Source organism: Myotis davidii, unplaced genomic scaffold, assembly GCF_000327345.1.
Source record: "Myotis davidii unplaced genomic scaffold, ASM32734v1 scaffold575, whole genome shotgun sequence".
Taxonomy (NCBI): domain Eukaryota; kingdom Metazoa; phylum Chordata; class Mammalia; order Chiroptera; family Vespertilionidae; genus Myotis; species Myotis davidii.
The window spans coordinates 5,010,379-5,031,848 of NW_006290306.1; the positions used below are offsets into that span (position 1 = coordinate 5,010,379).

The following is a 21,470-nucleotide window of genomic DNA, read 5'->3' on the forward strand; positions in this document are numbered from 1 at the left end:
TCCACACCTTTGGGGACCCCTGGACCCGCTGGGGCTGGACCCCAGCAACCAGGCAGCAAATGTGAATGTTTGAAGTCTTGCAGCTTTAGGACTATTTTTTTTGTGTGTAGGGGGGTCTGTAACACAGAATATTGCCTTCTTTCAAATAATGAGGTAGGTCTGTAGGTATTGAGCTGGGAAATTTTTTTGTGTGTAGGGGGGTCCCTAAGCCAGTGCTATTTAGGGGGAGCTAGATCCAAGTCCATTGGAGTACTGTTTGTAACTGCAGAGTTGGAAACAATAATGTCCATCAACAGCTGAACAAATGATGGGCATCTGTAACACAGAATATTGCCTTCTTTCAAAGAATGAGGTAGGTCTGTAGGTATTGAGCTGGGAAAATGGGATATATTAAATGTAATATCAGGAGATACAGTATGTAAAATAGAAAGCAAAACTTGTTGCAAACCAGTAAGTAGAGCATGACCCACACACTCTGAGCATGTGTGTGGCTGACTGTCCGAACAAGGGAAAATGTCAGAAATACAAGCTAAATTGTCAGCAGTGGTAACTTACTGGAGGGCATTGGGGAGGAAGGGTACATTGGCTTCAGACGGTCTTTGTTCAATTTTTTGAAGTAGTGGCATTAAGATTTTTAACATTTTGTTTTCCAGTATTTTTTTATATTTTAAAAAAAGCCTAAAAATATCTCAACATTTTGGATAAGTAATGTTAATAAGTAAAACTGAATGATCAGTGAATTCCAAATTACTTTTAATAGCTCAGTCCTACTTGTTAACCATGTAACTTCTGGGCACACCATGAATTACTCCAACAGCCGATTGTTCTATAAATCAGGGAGAATTCCTATTCTAACTACCTCCTGTGACTAAAAAACTAAGAATATTAAAATGTTGAATTAAGATCACATGGAGAAAAAAAAAACTTTATAAAGAGTCATGCAGGGATGTCAGGTTGTAGTAGAAGTTACCTGTGAGAGAAAGCATCAATTACACTTTCCTCCTAAGAAAGTGTGCGTCTCCAACAAAGGCCCCTGGGCAGTGCCCACAGACTGCTCTGGCTCCGGTCAGACCTCACCCGGGATGGGAGGAGTGTAAGATGATCTGGCTGGGGAGCCTTGACTCTAACCTGAAGGCTCTTCTTCTTGAGGGACTGATACTGTTTTTCTTCCTGCTTCAGAGGGCAGAAACATCCACATGATGGATGGCATTGGTCTTTCCCCTTTCATGCTGGGTTATACAATTAGGTACCAGTGGGGTTTTTTTTATTACAGGTAGTTTCTGACTATCCAAAAAATACCCAGGTGGCTGGCTGCTAACAGAACAAATGGCTCCACCCACTTAGACAATGGCTATCCAATGACCCTCGAACCATGATTTCACCACAGTGAACCTGAAATTAGGGGAGAAGGTCATCTTGAGCAGCGCTGCCAACTCTAAAACTCATGCCCTTTTACCCTGGGCATGCATCTGCTGGTGTTGCACAAAATTATTAAAATACAAGATGCATTTTCTCCCAGCTTTACTGAGGTACATAACCTACATCTTAATGGCCACCTGAATTAAGGTATAGAATATTTTCATCACCCAAGTTTCCTCTTAACCCTTTACAGTCAATCCCCTTTCATGAGCTCCTGCCAACCCATCTTCCCTTAACTTTCTATAACTTCATACAAGTGGAACCACATGTAGTCTTTTGTGTCTGCCTTCTTTCACTTAGCACAATGCTTTGAAATTCATTCGTGTTTTAAGTATCAGTTCCTTATTTTTTTTTTTGGTGAGAAGTATTTTACATACTATATACAGATATACTATAATTTGTAATTTGTTTATACATTCTGCTGATGAATATTTGGGTTGTGGCTACAATGAATAGCAATGCGTGAGCAGTGCATGAAAATCTTTGTATGGCCACACGGGTAAACCAGGGAGTAGAATGGCTAGATGAGTATAGGTTTCATGTTTTATGAAATTGCCAAACTATTTCCCAAAATGGCTATGTAATTTTCCATTCCCACCAGCAATGCATGCAAGCTCCAGTCCCATCAACACTTGGTACAATCAGTTTTTCCAATTTTAGTCATTTTAATTTATATTGTGATTTTTAATTTACATTTTCCTGATGTGCATCTTTTCGTGTATTTATTCCTTTTATCTTCTTTGGGGAAATGTCTTTCCAAATCTTTTGTCCATTTTTTAAAAATTGAGTTGTCGTTTATTAAGTTGTAAGAAATCTTTATGTATGCTGGATACAAACCTGCTGACAAGCATTATTTTTTATGAGCATATCTCATTTTTAAAATGTTGTAAGGATCTGAAAATAGAACTGGAAGGAATAGGTGGAAGTCTGTGTTCACAAGTCTTGCTAATTTGGATATTGCTGTCCTCATTCGAAGTAGTAATTGATTATGTTTTTTTGCTGGGGGCCAGCCCCAGTGGTCCAGATTTTTTCTTAGAAATAGCCTCAGCAAAAATGCCATAAACATAATTCTAGTCTATCTTTCTTGGCTATTTCTACCTGACTTTCAAGTTTTACATCTTACTGTGTTTCATATCAACAGTAATTGAGCACTTTTCTCCAACATTAGCCCCAGCTTTTTTTCAATAGAGGGTACCTACTGCAGGATTCTTAAAGTATCCTGCAATGGGAGGTAAGGCAAACTGGCAGAAGCTTAACTTCAGAGATCTAATGCCTCCCTATAAAATAAGACAGAAACTAGTAGCTCAATTAAGTATTTAAAACCCTGATTTTAGAATAGTAATTATAGTAAAATGTATGGCCTAGGGCAATAATGGTTTTCACTGTTTCCTAATGTTCACAGTGCAACAATATCAACATGTCCTTTTTAACTCTGCCAGCAGACAGATCTGTGTTGCATGTCCTCTAACTCTTGAGTATCAGAGTAAAAATACCTACGCACGCTCACGTATTTTGAATATATATGTGCTGTAGATTTGTGCTTCACTTTAAAGTAACTTCAGAGGTTATACTACTAGACCGTCGTCACTGCTTCTAAAGGTTTTCTAAAAATGCTGTTATTGTTCCGCAAGGAAGAACACAAGTCAAATGTAGAAAATGAAAACTGAACACCCTCTGCTACATCACCCTCATCCAATGTGCGTTCTAATCAACCATCCTGCCCCATCACTGGGGAGAACGGGCCTTGCTCCGCAGCAGCAGTCACTGCCCATGGAGCCTCGCTCTCATGTCTGAGGAACGCCTTTGGTTTCCCAGAACGGATCCCATCCTCTGCTCGGGAATTCCTCTGGCATCACCGGGCTTTTACCAAACAGTGAAGCTTCACCCAAACACCACGCTGGTGTTTGCACGAGTGGCCTGATGCGGAGAATGGGTGGTATCTACCCACAGAGTAGGCAGTGCTTTCTGCTTTATTCAACCTTCCTGGTGGGGACGACCTTCCAGGGGAGGAGAAAGGGACACTCAGGGAGAGAACCACACCCCAGGGACCATCTTCACAGAAAGGGCTCAATGTTGATTTCCAGGGCGGAGCAGGGCATGTTCAGCTCAAATTTGGTGATAACATCAGGATGAAGGACACCCAGCTTGCCAACGCTCTGACCCCTGGCAAAGACCTCAGCACATCGCCCAGGGAAGAAAGCAGGGCCTGCAAGACAGAAAGAGGGAAATCAATGTTTCTCCCGGCAAACATGTCAATAGACATTTAACACTAAAAGCTCACTAAAAATAACGATTCTTCTTTAAACCACCGGCTATGAAATGAGAGTGCTTGTTACACTTTCTAGTCTGGAAAAGAAGTATTTGATGTCACACCACCGGACTCTCCTGAGGAAGAGGCTGGGGCACACAGAAAAGCCAGGGCCCTGTGTTTTTTATCATGGGGTCCAGGCAGGAGGATGAAGACAGGGAGGCTGAACGGCCACAGTCAGGTGAAGGCGTAGGGGAACTGTGCCCTGACAGAACTGGCCCTAAAAGGACAAAGGGAAAAGTTCAGCAGCAAAACTGACAACCTTGGGTGGGAAAACCTGTTTTGAAACGGGTTTTTCCAAAGTAATTCTTGCTGGATAAAAAGTCTGCATTGAATTTATTTACTACTCAAAACAACACTCTCTTCTACATGGAGAAACACAAGCTGTACATCACCGGCAGACAAGGACCTCGCTCCCACAACTCGACCCGTATTCCCGTCAGAAAAGGAGCTTTCCAGGCAGTTTGGAGCATCGACTGTAAAACCACCCTCTGCTGTAAAACGAGTCTGGGTTGACCCCTGATTTTTTCCAAGGCAGACAGAAAATTCTCCCTTCACCTGGGTGCCAGTGCACAGCTATGTCTGACCAAACCAGCAATAGTTCTTGAGGTTTAAACAGCTAAAAACAAGCAAGCAAGCATACAGGCCCACTCCACGTTCCCTGAATGACCAGCGCCAGAAGGTATCAACATTCTACCCACTGACTTTAAAAATGCCGAGTCATTTCTCTCACCACCACCTTGAAAAAGGAGCGGGCCCACAGCTCGCGGTTGATCCGACCGGAACGTTTACTGGCATAATCTATAAATACCCAGCAGACCTGGGCCACACGCCTCCAGCTGCCACTCCAGACTGAGTGCATTATTTATGAAAGAGTAAAATGCTGAGTCTCCACTCTTGGCTCCAAGGTCAACATAATGAAGAAATTCAAAAATGGGGGGAGGGAGGAGCTACTGTCAGGTCAGTACCAGCTGTATCACAAAAACACAGGATGGTGACACATATTTCCCGATCAGCACAGAAGGATGTTTGTTTATCTTCCTGAAAAAAATTTAATTATCATCCTTAAATAATCCCAAAGCAACCTGGTTGAAATATAAGGTGGTCTGTTTTTCATATTACCCCCCAAACTAAACAATTCTGCCTCACTGTCTATTAAAACAAGAATTCCAGTGAGCTGCCTCTGAAGGTCATAATTATTTGGCTACTAGCCCCCACGTGGGACAGGGGCAGAAACCAAAGTGGATTGGTAATGCAGAGCCTCAGTAAGACATGAGTAGCTAATCCCGATAAAGATGGCATATTTTAATTCTATCAAAATGAAGGTCTAACTGAAAAGACAATACCATTCCCCCTCTAAATAAAAAAAAAAGTCGACAAATAAGTGCAGTTTGGATAAAGTTACTGACGATAAGTAGTATAACCAAGAGTCACGAGAAGGGCTACTGGGAAGCGTTTACTCCACCACCCGCACCCCGTGTACAGAACTGTCTGCATGGCCTATGCTAGCTGAAAAGGGCAGCAGCCTATTCCTAAAGGCCATTCAGAAAGGAAATGTTCAAGACCTTCCCTGAGAACGCTGCAATGTTCAAGAATCCTCACTGGACCCAAATCCTCCCTTTTATCTATCTTCAAATTCCAATGTGATTGGATTCATTTTAACTAAAGCATAAAACCAGGCTATTTCAGAATCTAAGCCAGATGTGCTAGTTCTGACAGTGTTAGCAAAATAAAGCCTAAGAGAAAAGAACTTAGAAATTTTACTTCATAAAACAACTTTTTGAGTCAGCACTTTTTAGCAAAGTTCAGTTATATTCTTCTTTGGTTAGCGAGCATGAGAAACTTTGCTTTAGTTCATTAACCAGTTAGGTATTCAGTTAAACAAAAATACTGTATTCGTATCACTAATTTTCCTCTTTACGAAGAAAATTGAAATTCATATTATGCATTATTTGAAACATATCCAAGTATGAGGATATTCTAAATGACAAACATCAAACTCTCAGCCCAGCCTGGGCCCACTGAGTCACTGCAGCATCCCAGACTGCCAGGGCCAGCCGCCTTCACCACAGAGGAGCCACTTCAAATGGAGTGGACACCAAGGGCCCTCTCGCCCAATGCTAATAATCCTCTCCTTCCCACCTACACGGGAAAATAGAGCCCAATAATGGGATCTCTGTAGAAACTCCACTTTATAGAACACTAGACATTAACCTGTGATGACAATTTAAACTTTTCTTGTCATTTTTCATTTCTAACAGGTCAAATTGGATAGGAACACTTCTTATGATTTTCTTTGTGATTTCTCTGTTCAGTTAGACAAGGCTCAAATTCCCACAAAAGCACCTTCAAGTTTGTAAGGGGTACAGAGAGACCCCAAAAATGTAGCTCTTAACTGATATTGTACGTGAACCAGAAATACAGAAAGAAAATTTAAAATTACCAAAACATCAGCATTTCTTGGTGCTTTTTAAAAACCTTTATGGGTCAAACCAAACTTTGCAGGAAGAAGTGAAGTGCTTTAAAGAAGGGCAGACAAGAGAACTGCTTCACTAACCAACAAAGGGCACACACCCTGTAAGACAGGGATTAGGCCCCAGTTCAGCAGCCAGGTGGTTGAGCTCAGATGCAGGCACATTGATGTGATCACCTGATCTAGCAACTTAAATCAGAGTCTTTCCAGAAGAGAAGTCACATCTGAATGGAATCTAAGTGTGGATAATGGCCAAGGGCTACCTTTATCTCATGAACAAACAAATGTTGTGTCTAGAGACATCAAGTTGCCAATTCAAGGAAAATCATGTTGCCCCTGGGAATGGGAATTCTAAAATTCAAATTCTACAACTACATTTGTTTTCTATTTTACATGTGTTTAAGCCCAAATAGAGTCCCTGGGATACTGGGGTACCAAGATGCATAAAAACCATTTCAACCTGAGCCCAGATGCTCCCCAGCAAACAGTCCTAGTTCCTCACAGATTAAACTCAGCTTTGCTAGTACACATCCCAGGAAAAGTTTCCAGCATGAAACAGGTTTGGGGAAAACTGTGTTTCTGTTGAAATACATGGGAAGCCCAGACAAAAGAAACATCAGTTAAGCACAAACAAGAATTTAATTTCCAAAACTTAGTGGGGTGTAAGTAAGTCCCTTAATTAAAGCTTTTGTCGCACCTCCTCAAGGTCTGTAATTGTCTCTCTGTGCTCAAGCAGCAGGACCACTTTGAGGACCTTGCGGGTAATTCTTGGGCCGGTAATCCAGCACAGCATCCAGTCTTTAGCACATTTTCTGGCTAATTGACCTTCAAAGAGTTTGTGAGCCCCCTCTCTTGCTCGCTGCCAAGCACCTTCCACAGTTTCATTTTGCCTCTTTCTTCTAGAGTAATATTCTAGGACCAAAGTTTGGATAAGCTTTCCACAGAGACTCATTCCTACCACTATATGAAGCATCGGAAGCAGAAACTTAAAATGGTAACTGAGCAGACCCTAGTCTGAAAGGTCAAGGGTGTTACCAAGCAGGAGACTCCTAATTCCTTAATTTTAACCCCCCACCATGAGTTATATTCAACTAATTCATTTGGTACTTTATTCAGCCCATCTCTAAAACTTACCTACTAATACAATTTTACTTTTCCCTTTCTGCACATCACTAATGTGTAGAATACTGTAACTATCTGCAACCTGGTGCTTTGTCAATCAAATCTGCTATAATAAAATAAGAATATAATAAAGAGGGCAGAGCACACTGGAAAAGGAATGTTTATATGTCACATATGTTATAACAAATAATAGAAACTACAATCACAAACTTTAGCACCAACAACCATATAGGTCCCCAAATTCAGGGACAACATACAAAATGCAGGATTATATAGATTTAGTTAAGCCATTGGGCCAACTGGATATATTTTACCCCTGTTCTAAATACTGACCATATATAATACTACAGGCCCAGTGCATGAAATTCGTGCACTCGGGGGGTGGGGGGGTGTCCCTCAGCCTGGGCTGCACCCTCTCACAGTCCGGGACCCCTCACTCTTTACTGCCCACCTGCTCACTGCTCCTTACCACTCAGCTCTCGGCTCCTTAGTGCTGCCACGGAAGCAGGAGAAGCTCCCACCACCGCCACTGCACTCACAGTGTGAGCCCAGCTTCTGGCTGAGTGACACTCCCCCTATGGGAGTGCACTGACCATCAGGGGGCAACTCCTGCATTGAGCGTCTGCCCCCTGGTGGTCAGTGTACATCATAATGACCGCTCGTTCTGCTGTTTGGTTGATTCGCATATTAGGCTTTTATTATATAGGATAGGATGGGGTGGAAGGAAGGAGTAATCCTTTAATAGGCTGACTCTAGGTCTGGCACCTACCCAAACCCTACCCTTTCCGCCCCCAACCCTAATTCTAATACAATTAGATATCTATAAAATAGTGCAATTCCATGTTCCAACAACCTATCCTTGGAAATCACACAGAGGACATACACACACAAAATTTCCCATGGTTCCATTCTGGAAAGAAACTGACAGAGAGAGTGGCAGAGCAGTTGGGGCTGAAGCCACAATTTCCTACCTAGGACCTTCTCCTGGTTCCCTTACAGTTTTCTGAGAAAGTAATAACCATAACTAATGCTGCTGCCAACACTTTAACCTCACTTTCCTTTTCTAAATAATGTTAATTCAAAGAAAAAGACAAAATATACGGCTTTAAAAAGAACTGAAGGCACACTGCACCAAACGTGGATTCTTTTTTAAAGAGTTTCTTGAGTACACCAATGAATTATATACAATGAGGGGGAACCCAAAGGGGAAAAAGCCATGTGGGTAAGATGCTAACTTTTAAAAAATAAAAGGGTTTAAAAGTATGTGGAGGAAAAACTGGCATAACTACCGAGATATAAGCACACACATGTTTTCAGATCTTAGTACTCTAGGTTGGAAGAAAATGTCTCTGCAAAGATCATGTAACGTGTAAGTGGAGACTGACTAATTTCTAACTGGTAATATAAAGCACCCATTCCCCCCAGATGTATACAATTCTTCACCTTGCATCTGAAGTGAAATATTTATGGCACCTAAAATCCTTAAAGAAAGGGGATCTAATCCCCTGAGTTTAATGGCTATCTTTCATCCCCTTCTGAAGATCAAAAGAAAGAAAAAACCCCTTACACAACTTTACAGTGCTAATCCCAACACACCTGCAGACATCATTAACCTCTTAAAGCAAAGGAAACTGACGCGAGAGCACTGGTGCCTACTTAACCCCACCGCCGGGCCCTGCAGAGGAGCCCGTGCTCAGCAACACTCCATCAAGGCAGCCTGGGAAGCCGGCACTGCACACAGGGCTGGGTCCTGTGGCTTTCTTCTTAAAAAGTCATCAGCGAAGCCCAGGCTACCTCGTCTTCCAACTAATGGAAAAACATCTTTAACAAAGAACCTTTTTAATACAGATCACCACAACGGCCTTATGACTAAGTATTTAAAACCATAACTCCAAAAATACCCCAGTTTTACTTTGTATAAAAAAATTCATAGCTTATTTCCATGGCTATCCCTCTTTACCACTTCTTAAGATCAGTTTTAAAGTCTAATCTTAATTATGTGTCTCTCATATAACACATACTCTACACATATTCGTATTTCAAAACCTGAAGGAGGTCAGGAATATTAGAATTTAAATGTGATCCATCTAATGGCAACTTTAATCAGCCTCAAATTAACTTGTATAAAACCTCTACGTTAAAAGTACCCTATCTACCAATGGGTTTGTTTTGGAAAACTCCTATTCCAAAATAATGTCATCATCCCACAACTGTCTGACACATCATTCCCCCACAGATTTTCACATTTCTTAACCATGCATTCACAGGACAGATTTAGAATAATAATTTTGAAAATAAAAGGTATGGATCATCCTGCCTTCCTGGATCAATAAATTGCTTCTTTCTCAAACCAAATATGAGCAATTTACTATTTTCTCCACAATTAGACTGAAAAAAATAACAATAATGGGAATATTTTAGGGCTAATTAAGGAAGAATGGAAATAATGAGCAAAGGAGATTGTATCTATAATTTCCCAATTAGTTAACTCATTCGAAACCTTTGGCCAACTTAGAGTAAACATAACTTCAAACATTGATTATGACAGATACGCTCTAGTTCAGGATTAGATTTCAGCTGGCAAGTAGGGCAAGTACAGAAAAAAGAAAAGAATGAAGATTGTTAAAACAACCTGCTTTCTACCTATTCCTTCATCTACAGTCAAGGCAGTGACTCAGTCCCAGTCCTGGCCAAACCCCCAAGGACAGGCATGTCACAGATGGGAAAAGGGAAGCACAAGGAGATTAGGGGACTTGCCCAAGGCAAGCAGTAGCACAGGCTAACTGAAGGTGAGGATAGTCACTAATAGTGGCACCTCTTTGTATGTGGCCCGGAGGCATGGAAGGCCTACAGGAGAATGTTTGCAAAAGTTTGGTCAAACTGTCCATTTTATGTTTGCAAACTTCTTCTGGTTTCAAATTAAACAAAACTTAAGAAAAAGAAAGTGAAGAAAAAGAGCTGATGTGTTAGCACCTACGGCGGACACTGCTTCTGAAGCATTTAAACTGAAAAATCTTAAAACTGAAAATGACCTTGGAGGTGATCTTGTCCGTTCCTTTATTTTAGACATGAGAAAACAGAGACCAAGGAGGTTAAGAAAACCACACAGCCACACACCACCAGAGCTGAAATTGGAACCTGGTTCTTCCTGAACCCCTGTCACTTTTATCCAATGGCAATTTTCTGAAGGCACCTAATAGCCACATTGAGTATACTCTAGCGCAGTGGTTCTCAACCTTGGCTGCACATTAGAATCACCTGGGAATCTTTTTAAAATCCTGATGTCTGGGCCTCGTCCTCTGGAAATTCTGTTTCTTTGTTATGGGGTGGGGCTACAACATTAGTAACAAAGAAAGAATTTCCGGAGGATGAGGCCCAGAAATCAGGATTTTAAAAGGATTTCCAGGTGATTCTAATGTGCAGCCAAAGTTGAGAACCACTGCTCTAGTGAATGATTACCCAGTCCAAAATACTTCCCCAATTCTTCCATTTGCATCTCTGAGAAAGTTTCATCTCTGAGAAAGAAAACCCCAAATATCAATGGCTGAAAAAGACAAGTTTGTTTCTCTCTCGGGTCAAAGTCAGAGTAAATGCTCCAGGAAATAAGGCCTTCATTATGAGTGGCTGTGAGCCCTGCTGAGTCCACCACATTTATCAGCCCACCTAGAGATTCACTCAGTATGTTTATCTAGTTTTCTATCCACCCATCCATCCCTTTAATCCTTCTGGATTAAACTGGATTGGCCACTTAGAGGTCTGATATTAGGTTACCAGAACACATCATGCGTGAGGAATTCACAGGATACTGGTTCATAACCAACACGCTGCAGCATACCAAGTCCAAAACCAGGGTGCTGCCAAAGTGTGACCCATGTGTACACCTGCTAGTACATAAAGAAGGTACATTCACCTTTCACTTGTAAGATAAAAACTAAACTTTCAGAATCTGGGTCCTATGAAACAAGCTAAAAATGAACTTCTTTTGCATCCCTTTGTATTTGGGTCTTTTCTACAGAATAGTGGAAGCCAAGGTCCAATTTGGAAACAGGGAAAAAAGGAGTACAAGATGGTAACTAAAAGTATCTTTATCTCTCTTTGTTTCACCCCTAGTATCTATAAATTCAATAACTCCAAAAAATGCATTCAGTTACAGTATACATTCTCAACAGGGTGACAATGGAAACTATAAAAAAGCCTCACAGATTATAATGGCTTGTGGTCCTCCACAGCCGAACCCTACCTGACAAAACTTTACTCCTTGGTATTCAGTTCCTCTCAATGGTTGGCTGGACATCATGGGAGCAGTACTGACATGGGAGACATAGCAAATATTGAGATCAGTGCTATAAAACTATGGCGATAGATGGCTGTGATTGTGTGATTGGGAAACTTTCTATTGACTGTGAAGTCATGTTGAGAGGTGGCCTAGGGACTGCCATTGGCTGCCTTGGTGATGCTGTTTATGTTTGATCCTGAGAACTGTGTGTAGCTCAGGCTGTGAGATTTAAATAAAGAGTTTTTAATTCAAAAAGTTATTCAACACATCATTGATTACATCAAGTGCCAGAGGGGAAAGCACTGACAGTATGAACTACCAGCTAGTTATTTTCTCTCATCAAGGAACAGTTAAATTCACTTACAATCATTTCTAAGAAATTATTTTTTCAATTGTTTAACTTTTGCTGGAAAAAAAAAGTTCTGAATGATTTTTAAAATGTTTAGTTATGGTTATTAAGCATTTAAATTAACTACTAATTGGTATACATAATTTCATACACTATAATTTAAGTAAATAAATAACATTAAAAGTTATTCAGCAGATAGTTAAATGTAGTTTTTTTAATTTAACTTTTTTTAAATAATACTTTTGCTTTATTTATTTATTTTTTAAAATATATTTCATTGATTTTTTACAGAGAGGGAGAGGGAGAGAGAGAAACATCGATGAGAGAGAAACATCGATGAGAGAGAAACATCCATCAGCTGCCTCCTGCACACCCCCGACTGGGGATGTGCCCGCAACCAAGGCACAAGTCCCTGACCCGTATCGAACCCGGGGCCCTTGAGTCCGCAGGCCGACGCTCTATCCACTAAGCCAAACCGGTCAGGGCTAATTTAACTTTTAAGATTTTAAATTTATTCTTAACCCTGAATTGAATTTTTTTTTAAATATATTTTATTGATTTTTTACAGAGAGGAAGGTAGCGAGATAGAGAGCTAGAAACATCGATGAGAGAGAAACATCGATCAGCTGCCTCCTGCACATCTCCCACTGGGGATGTGCCCGCAACCCAGGTACATGCCCTTGACCGGAATCGAACCTGGGACCCTTCAGTCCGCAGGCCGACGCTCTATCCACTGAGCCAAACCGGTTTCGGCCTGAATTGAATTTTTAAAAGTAGTGTTTACACTTATTCTTTTTTAAGTATAAAGCACAATTTTACATATAGTGCATGATAAAATGCAGTATATTTGTGGTATTAAAATTTGATGGTGGGATTATTAAGAAAAAATATAGAGGTTTGAGAATTTTATTTTTTAAGTTAGAAACAATGGGTTACAACAACATCTATCAGATAGATGGGAATCTGAGCTGACCAGGTCATTCCAGTGAGACCTGGTGTGGAGCACTCACTCTTAATTCACTGAGTACTAACATCTATACTAATAAAAGGGTACTATGCTAATTAGATTGGGAGACCTTCTGGACATCCTTCCACACAAAGCCATGGTGGATAGGCTAAGTGTTCCTCCACCCATTGGACAGGTCACCAAGATTCACACTGACCACCAGGGGGTGGCAGCTCAATGCAGGAGCTGCCAAGCTGCAGTGATTTGGCAGCAGCAGTTCTCAGGTGATGCACCCTGAAACTAGAGAGGAGGGAGCCTGATTCCTTGCAGGACATATTATTCCACCTTTGGCCATGGGTTATGTTGTTGCTGGGGTACTGTCCGCCCTGAATCTGGTTTACTGAACATTTGTTTGTGTTCCACACCCTGTATGTCAGCAACTTTGCAGAGTGCCCTCTCACACTCCGGGACCCCTCGGGGGATGTCAGACTGCCGGTTTTGGCCTGATCCCTGCAGGCCAGGCTGAGGGACCCCACCGGCATGAATCCATGTACTGGGCCTCTAGTACAGTGATGGTGAACCTTTTGAGCTCGGCGTGTCAGCATTTTGAAAAACCCTAGGGCCCCCCCAGAGGGACCCCATTCACTCCGCAGATGCCGGGGATGGACCATGGCAAGTTGGCTCCAGGGTGTGTCTGGTCCATCACTCCCAGTCCTGCCCCGCCCCGCCGGCCACCTTCTAATTAATTTCCTTCCAATGTGCACGAATCCATGCACCAGGTCACTAGTGTTAAATAAGAACCAAAGCATACCACCCCCAAAAGAGGATGAACATGAGTCATGAGAACTTTGTCTTGTACATTTAAGAAAAAGTGGGCCAGAGTAACAAACACACTCAAAAACAATACAGAGCTAAATGACTCATGTGATAACTGCAGGAGCCATAATTTATAAACACTGCCTGTGTTACAGGGCTGTGTCCACTGTGTACTGATTACTGCTAATGAGTTTCATATTGCTGACTTTTAATCCCATCTTTGAATGTACTTGAAATCTCTCAAACACACAAAAATAGGGAACCAGAGGAATAAGGCCAAGAAGCTTAAAAACTTTCAAACCTTTTTCTTTTACAAGTAAACCTGGTGCCTTAACAGAATAATGTCTTTGTTGGTGATAACTAAACATGGATATGTCATGCAGATCCCCTTTAGTCTAGTCCAGAACGTTTTCTGTAAATCAAATCATAAATGGAACACACCTTTACTTCAACAAGGTATCAGCACATATTCTCAAGCTCATATTACATTAAAAACCAGGGAAACATCACAATTTCACCCCCAAGTTTTTAGCATCTGAAATCTTTCACAGGTGTCCTGAGAGAGGAAAAAGGTCATGACCTACAGGTCACGTCAATAATCATTAGGTGTTACTGTAACAGAAGGTATCTGGATAGCTGCTGTGGGTACATATGGTGCAGGATTATGTGCACATTACTTACAAGGTTACTTTTCATTTCACAAAATGAATTCTGAGCAGCATGAAAACTAGAATTGAGAGATCTTGTCTCAGGTTAAGTTGAAGTTTTCTGTAGAATTATATATAAACAAAACTGAAATAAGGTAACAAATTAAAGGGGAAAAATACACCCTCAAGTCACTGCAGTCAATCCCACACAAAGCCACTGCCTTCTGTAAGAAATGGCTTTTGCCATTGATTTGCCCAGGAACCACATAACTGTTCTAAGCACAAAAATATGGAGAATTTTCCCTGCCCAGACGTGGTTTTTGAAAGGATAAATGCATTTTAACATACATAATTTAGCTTGCAGCAAGCCACAAAAGCAAAAGGGAAGAAGCCTGGGAAAGAATACATACATATGCTCTAAGAATCTGATCTAGTGCCACTAAAACATTCTGAGCTCACACTTGTGAGACCTTCAAGATGCTCTAGAATCTGCTAAAAAGTTAAAGGTTCTTCTTTCTTTGTTTCCACTCAGCAACTGACCTTATTCTATCATTAACTCAGAATACTCACTTTTAATTGCAGGGGGTTTCAGCAAATGAAAACTATGTAAAGCTAAGCGAGCACAGCAGAGGCTCTGCATGCTGCACAGCACTGTCACCTGCGTAATAAGCAAGGTCACACGCCAATGTCAACAGAACTCCTCAGGATCAATATGATGATCAATCAAAGGAGTTTCCAGATTTCTCTCATAATGAGCAGGGCTAAGTTCCTCAGGGGGAATCAAGTTCCATTCTACTCATCCCTACCTCCAAACAAAACCGTACAAAAGGAAACGGGTGGTGTGCATTAGAAGGACAGAAAGAAAGGAGGTATAGCTGCCAGTTGATTGACATTAGCAGGAATCGCTGGTGAACAGACTTAGCTCAATTATAACTGCAAAGCCACCAGGGATTTTTAATTATTAAAAGGTAAACCATATGCCAGAGTAACAGAAGACAACTCAGGACACAGTCGTTCTTAATCTCTTTCTACTCTACTTTTTGATACTTAGATCTTTTCTTAGCAGGAAAAAACTACATACAAAATATAAATTTGAAATAATGATTTGGCTAAACACATCCCAGCAACCAAATCTTTGTGTTTACAGATTTTGCTCAAGACATATATGTGATATATATATATATATATATCTGTACATACATACATATATATACACACACACACACACACACATATATATATGTATATATATATGGTTCATACACACATGAAATTTTAGATGAAGAACTAACGCTGATTCATTTTAATAAGCCACATCTTTAGGTCTTAATTTCTTTAACCATAAAAAGATAATCGCATTTATATAATCATATAATCATATTTGTCATTAGATAAATTTAAACTTAGAAATCCCTATGAGAAATGAAGCACTATTAATTAGAATGACACTAATTGTTTTTGGTTTGATGGCTCTTACAGAAAGCATACTGAGAAAAATGATGTGGCCAGTGCTGGTGATACTGAAAAGAAAATACCTCTTTTCTCAAAGAAAGCCAGTTAGATATACCAAAATATGTACTATTCCAGGCTACACAAGTATAAAGAAGTTGTACCAACGCTTCTCAAATTCATAAATCTTGGACATCTCATAGACATAAAAACTTTAAAACATTACAATATTGTGAGAGTCAAAGTGAGTTCCAAAGGAAACAAAACTTAACTCTGTCCTCATATGTAATTAAAAACCTTAGTAACAACTTTGCCTAAAAAACTGAACAGAAAGGTCTACAAACACCTCAGGTCCTACATGTGTGACCCAGCCCGACTCATTTAACTTGCTTTGCTTTGGTTCCTTCACTTGTCAACCCAGGAAATTGGATTTGATGAACCCCAAGATTTAGAATTCTATAAGCATAACACAACTTCATTGCTATTTCTAATGAGAGATGTGGTAGAAAACAATACTTAACTTCTCAACTGTAATTATTAGAAACAGACAACCCCGCAACCTTAACATAAAAGGGCCCGTATATTTCCGGTTTATTACATTTTCAAAGGAGTCTCAAAAAAAAAACCACACACACACACATTAAAACAAACCAACAAAAATCTCAGAGGACTAAGACAAATAAATCTAAGGAAAAAACAAAACCAAGTACCTGCTAAATAGCACTTTTTAAAAATGAATACTTTGTTAAAAATTTAAGAAACCAAATATAGTTATAAAAAATTATCAGGTACAACAGTAGAAACCAGTAGTAAAATATTTGTTTCCAGTTGTTTCTGGATCTCTTGCCAATCAAAATAAACTCAGATTCAGCTATACATGAGAAGCAAAAAAATTTCAGAAGTCCTTGGACAATGGGAAACTAGCACATTACGAAGTATTCACACCCCATTCGGTTAGGCAGTGGTCGGCAAACTTCGGCTCGTGAGCCACATGTGGCTCTTTGGCCCCTTGAGTGTGGCTCTTCCTAAACCTTAGGAGTACCCTAATTAAGTTAATAACAATGTACCTACCTATATAGTTTAAGTTTAAAAAATTTGGCTCTCAAAAGAAATTTTAATTGTTGTACTGTTGATACTTGGCTCTGTTGACTAATGAGTTTGCCGACCACTGGTCTAACCTATTGTTCCTAGAGTACAAGCCTGTACAGCACGTTACAGTACAAAACCACACCAGATTAAATTCAACTTTATGATTTGATTAACATACATAAAGTCTTTCAGAATAATTTTTGAGGGTTTTGTTTTTGTGTTTTTGCCTTAAAGGCCTTAGGTGTCTTTGAGTACAAATCAGCAGTTTAGATTCTCTCAGCTTCCAGTTTGGTCTTCTGGGTTCACTATGGTGCTGGTGCTTAACAGTGCCAATAACTAGGGGTTACCCACACTCAGCTGGAATGAAAGTACACTGCACAGCACAAGAGCTTTGAAAAGCATTTTCTTTAAATGTAGGTAGAAAAGGGTATTTTCTAGAAAATATTAACAAATAATTAAAATGAGGCTCTATCTCCCCCCAAATTAAAAAAAAAAACAAACTATCAAAACTAGGGCACGGCCACTTCATTACTTTATCACAAACTACATTCAGCCGATCTGTCCTACCTTCTGATGCTTTGATCACATATCCCCTCTTCTTTTCCCCGGGAGGCACATCAAGCAGCTGCATAATTCTGTCCAACAGCCCGTGGATTATCTCAAACCCAGGATTCTTGTTATAATAAACAGCACAAAGGTGCCTGTAGTTTCTTGCACCTACATCTGAAAAAAATAAAAGAATTAGTAACAAGGTCACATTGACCATTACTTAAGAATCTGATTTACACCAACACAAACTTGGGCAGCAAACAAAAAAGAAAATCTATTAGTAAATACACAGACAACCATTCAACGTGAAATGCAAAATAATATGGTTTTCAACCATCAAATTCCCTGAGGTGTTTTGATTTGGGGAAGTTTCAGAAACCTTGAATGCTGGCCCAGGAATAATAAGGCTCTACAGTGGTATAAACTGGTAAAACTCTTTGTAAACAATTTAGCAACAAACATAAGAGCCTTAAAACTTCATCATCTTTTATTCACAATACTATACAAAGTAAATAATCCTAAATACAAGAAAAGGCTTCATGTTGAAAGATGTTTCTGCACAAAACATTATTTCCAATAGTGAAAGTAGAAACCACTAAATTGGGGAATGGCTACATAAAATAGTACAATCATTCATCAGAATACTATGGCTAAAAAGCATCCTTATTAAGATGTATAATACAGCTAGAAATAGTAAATGAAAGAAAAGGGAAAAATATACAATAGGTTCAAAAACTATGAAGCAAAGAAGGGAATCTGTCACAAAAGTGAGGACAGTGATTACTGTAGGTAAAGGGAAAGTGATATGATGGGGAGGGTCTTAAAGAAGCTTAAGATAGTGGCAATATTCCATTTCTTATGTTGGATGGCTACACTAGCGTTTGCTTGATAATAATCTTTTTGAACTATATGTTAAATATACTTTTTACAATTAAAACAGGAAAAAAGCAATAAATGAAGAATTACAACTATGTAAATATAACCATAAGCCAGAAAAACTCCATGCACAGGAAAAAAGATAAAACAAATGCACTTACATGTTAACAGAGGTTATGTTTGGGCAGAGATAATTTTTTCAAGTTTCATCTATTTTTCCATATTTTCCTTGATTAGTATATGTTATTCTACTCTGAAATACTGAACTTAAAAGTGGTTATATTTTCAAAAAGGTAATATCATTTACTTGCAACAGTCCAAATGAACCCTGATGGGTAATTGGATACATAATTGTGGTTCATCCATACAATGGAATACTACTCATCAAGAAAAAGGAACAAACCTACTGATAGAGTTGACAATTCAGATTAATCTCAAGGGTGCTATGCTGAATGAAAGAGGTCAGTCTCAAAAGGCTACATATAACATGAGTCTATTTGATTTTTGTTGTTTGTATTTTTTGTGTGAATCCTCACCAAAGGATATTTTTTCCATTGATTTTTGAAGAGTGGAAGGGGGGAGGGAGGGAGAGGGAGAGGGGGAGAGAGGGAGAGAGGGAGAGGGAGAGGGAGAGGGAGAGGAAGAGGGAGAGGGAGATTGGAGAAAGAGAGAGAGGGAGAGGGAGAGAGAGAGAAACATGGGTGTGACAGAGAAATTGATTGGTTGCTTCCTGCACTCGATAGAGGCCGGGATCAAGCCTGCAACTGAGGTCCATGCCCTTGACCAGAATCGAACCCAAAACCTTTTAGTCTGGGGGCTGCCGATCTAATCACTGAGCAAAACCGGCTAGGGCAACATGAGTCTATTTGTATGATATTCTGGAAAAGGTAAAATTATAGCAACCAATAAGAGGTAGTGTCTGCCTGAGGTTAGATATGGAGGAAAAAAATTGACTAGAATAGAAAACATGAAGGGTTTTCAGGGTGATAGAACTGTTTTATATCTTGTAGTGATGGTTACAACAATATAAACCCATATTAAAGCTTTATTTTTTTAAAAGAAGCGTATAGCATATAAAGGTAGACTCAAATTCAATGGTGATCATTTACTTTATAATGGGTATATACACTTGTGGCCCTTTAATTAATTCTAGAGGAAACCACAACTCCAACACAGATACTGAATGAATGTTAGCTTCATTTTGCTTTTCAAATTAGGAAAAGAGAAAAGTAATGTCTATCAGGGAACAAACTGAAAATAAAAAAGCTGCTTTAAATTAACACTCAAGGCCTGGTGCACAGATTCGTGCACCGGTGGGGTCCCTCGGCCTGCCTGTGGGGATCAGGTCAAAACCGGCTCTCCAACATCCCCTGAGGGGTCACAGATTGCTAGAGGGTGGTTTGCAGGTGACGCACCCCAGAATCGGGCTACCTCCTCTCTGGTTCTGGTTGCATCACCCAAAAACCGCAGCTGCCAAGTCACCACAGCTGGGTAGCTCCTGCGTTGAGCATCTGCCCCTGGTGGTCAGTGTGTGCCATAGCTACCAGCCAGTGGGCTGGTCACTTAGGCTTTTATGTATAGAGATGTACTGAGCAAAAGTTCTTCCACAGGTTTATTCTGAGAAGGAAAAATTCTGAGACATCCTAAATTAAATTATAATAGGCTGTAGGGTGCAAGGAAGAGACAACAAGGGGTTGATCAGTTAACAGCAGGAGGGCCAGAACCAACAAATGACTGCTTACATTCCTGAATGTATGCTGAAACTGCATTAACTTTCAGGTGGCAATTTCCTCAATTATCTAGAAAGAATAGCCAATCACCAAAAGACACCACCAGAAGGCACTGCATCCTGGTTACACACACACTTTCCAGACTGCTGCCCACAACCAATCCAAAACATCAAGTATTTCCTGTGGACTGTGCACCTATCCCAGAAATGTCCCCCACTTCTCCTTTTCCAGCCCCCCTTATCTATAGTCAATGTAAATTCTTTCAAAACAACTTACATCTTTCTTCTCCAAACTCATTGTATAAAAGAGCCCTGTAAGCCCAGGACCATGGACATGGTGTCTTCTCCATCCAGCCCTGCTACTGGTGGCTCAGACTGCATGCCCAGGAGCTGGTCCTTTCTCTGGCTAGCATGTAGCTCAACAAAATCTTTCTTTAAGAAACACTTTAGCCTCGAAGGTTTCTGATTAACAATTCCCATTGCATAACTGACACAAAATACTGAATGCCTTTTACCTTCCAGATGTCCAAATAAAATGGGTATTTTAAGACACTGTTCTCACCTACTAAAGCAATTTATATAAAAGTGAGCCCATAAATGGGGTAAAAAGAAAAGGGAAACTAATGTTAACTATCTACCTGTCTATCAACGTATCTATAATCTTATTTAATTTTCAAGACAATCATGTAAGCTAGGTTTTATTTGCCCAATAAAATAGAATGGAGAAACACAAGTCCAGAAAGATTTTGCACAAAGCCAAGCCAACTGGCTGGAGCTAACTATATTTAATTACATAGCTAATAAATGACAAAACCAGGATTTGACCAGAATCATCTGACTCTAAACCCATGGACTTACCATGATACAGTGGCAATCTCTAACGGATTTGAATGACAAATAATATAAGGGCATACTTATATATGGTTATATATCTACCTAATATAGTCAAAGATATCCATTCCTGAAATACTTTTTATATGACAAACAGATGTTTGTTCTAAAGTTTTCTAAGAATTCTAGGTAAGCAACTGGAGTAAATTATTTTCAGAAGTTAGTTAACTAAAGTTTCTAGCTATCAACAATATTGTCACTCATGGAAAGTGTATTCTAAGTTAAACACTGGTTGACCACACATGGAGAAATAACTGTTCTTGGCATGTAACATTTCTCAGTACCTATCATGGTCAAGGCACTCTTCTGTAGGTATCCCTGGAGGATAACAGTCAGAGTCAGCATGCCGGGAGCGGGTCCATCCTTGCTGTTTCAAGGGACCTGGCACATATGGCATACTGTTCTTAATATGTTTGCTCACCTTCTTGGCGCTGTGTTTTAACCAAGGTCACCTCTCCGAGAAAGGTTGTTTCCCCAGGTAGGGATTTTCCCCTGAAGTTAGGGAGGGAATAAAACCTCTTAACTAAGTGC

At 40.0% G+C, this 21,470-nt stretch overlaps 1 protein-coding gene across 1 annotated transcript in view; it reads right to left on the reverse strand.

Annotated features, from left to right (window-relative positions):
• Positions 1-3,349: 3,349 nt before the first annotated feature.
• Positions 3,350-21,470, reverse strand: part of FARSB (phenylalanyl-tRNA synthetase beta subunit) — a 52,127-nt gene continuing 34,006 nt past the window's right edge. Inside the window, exons 16-17 of the mRNA XM_006763394.2 lie at positions 17,462-17,617; positions 3,350-3,625 (exon numbers count right to left, since the gene is read on the reverse strand). Coding sequence (XP_006763457.1) covers positions 3,474-3,625; positions 17,462-17,617 — 308 coding nt within the window. The 3' untranslated portion in view covers positions 3,350-3,473. The remainder of the gene's footprint in view (positions 3,626-17,461; positions 17,618-21,470) is intronic.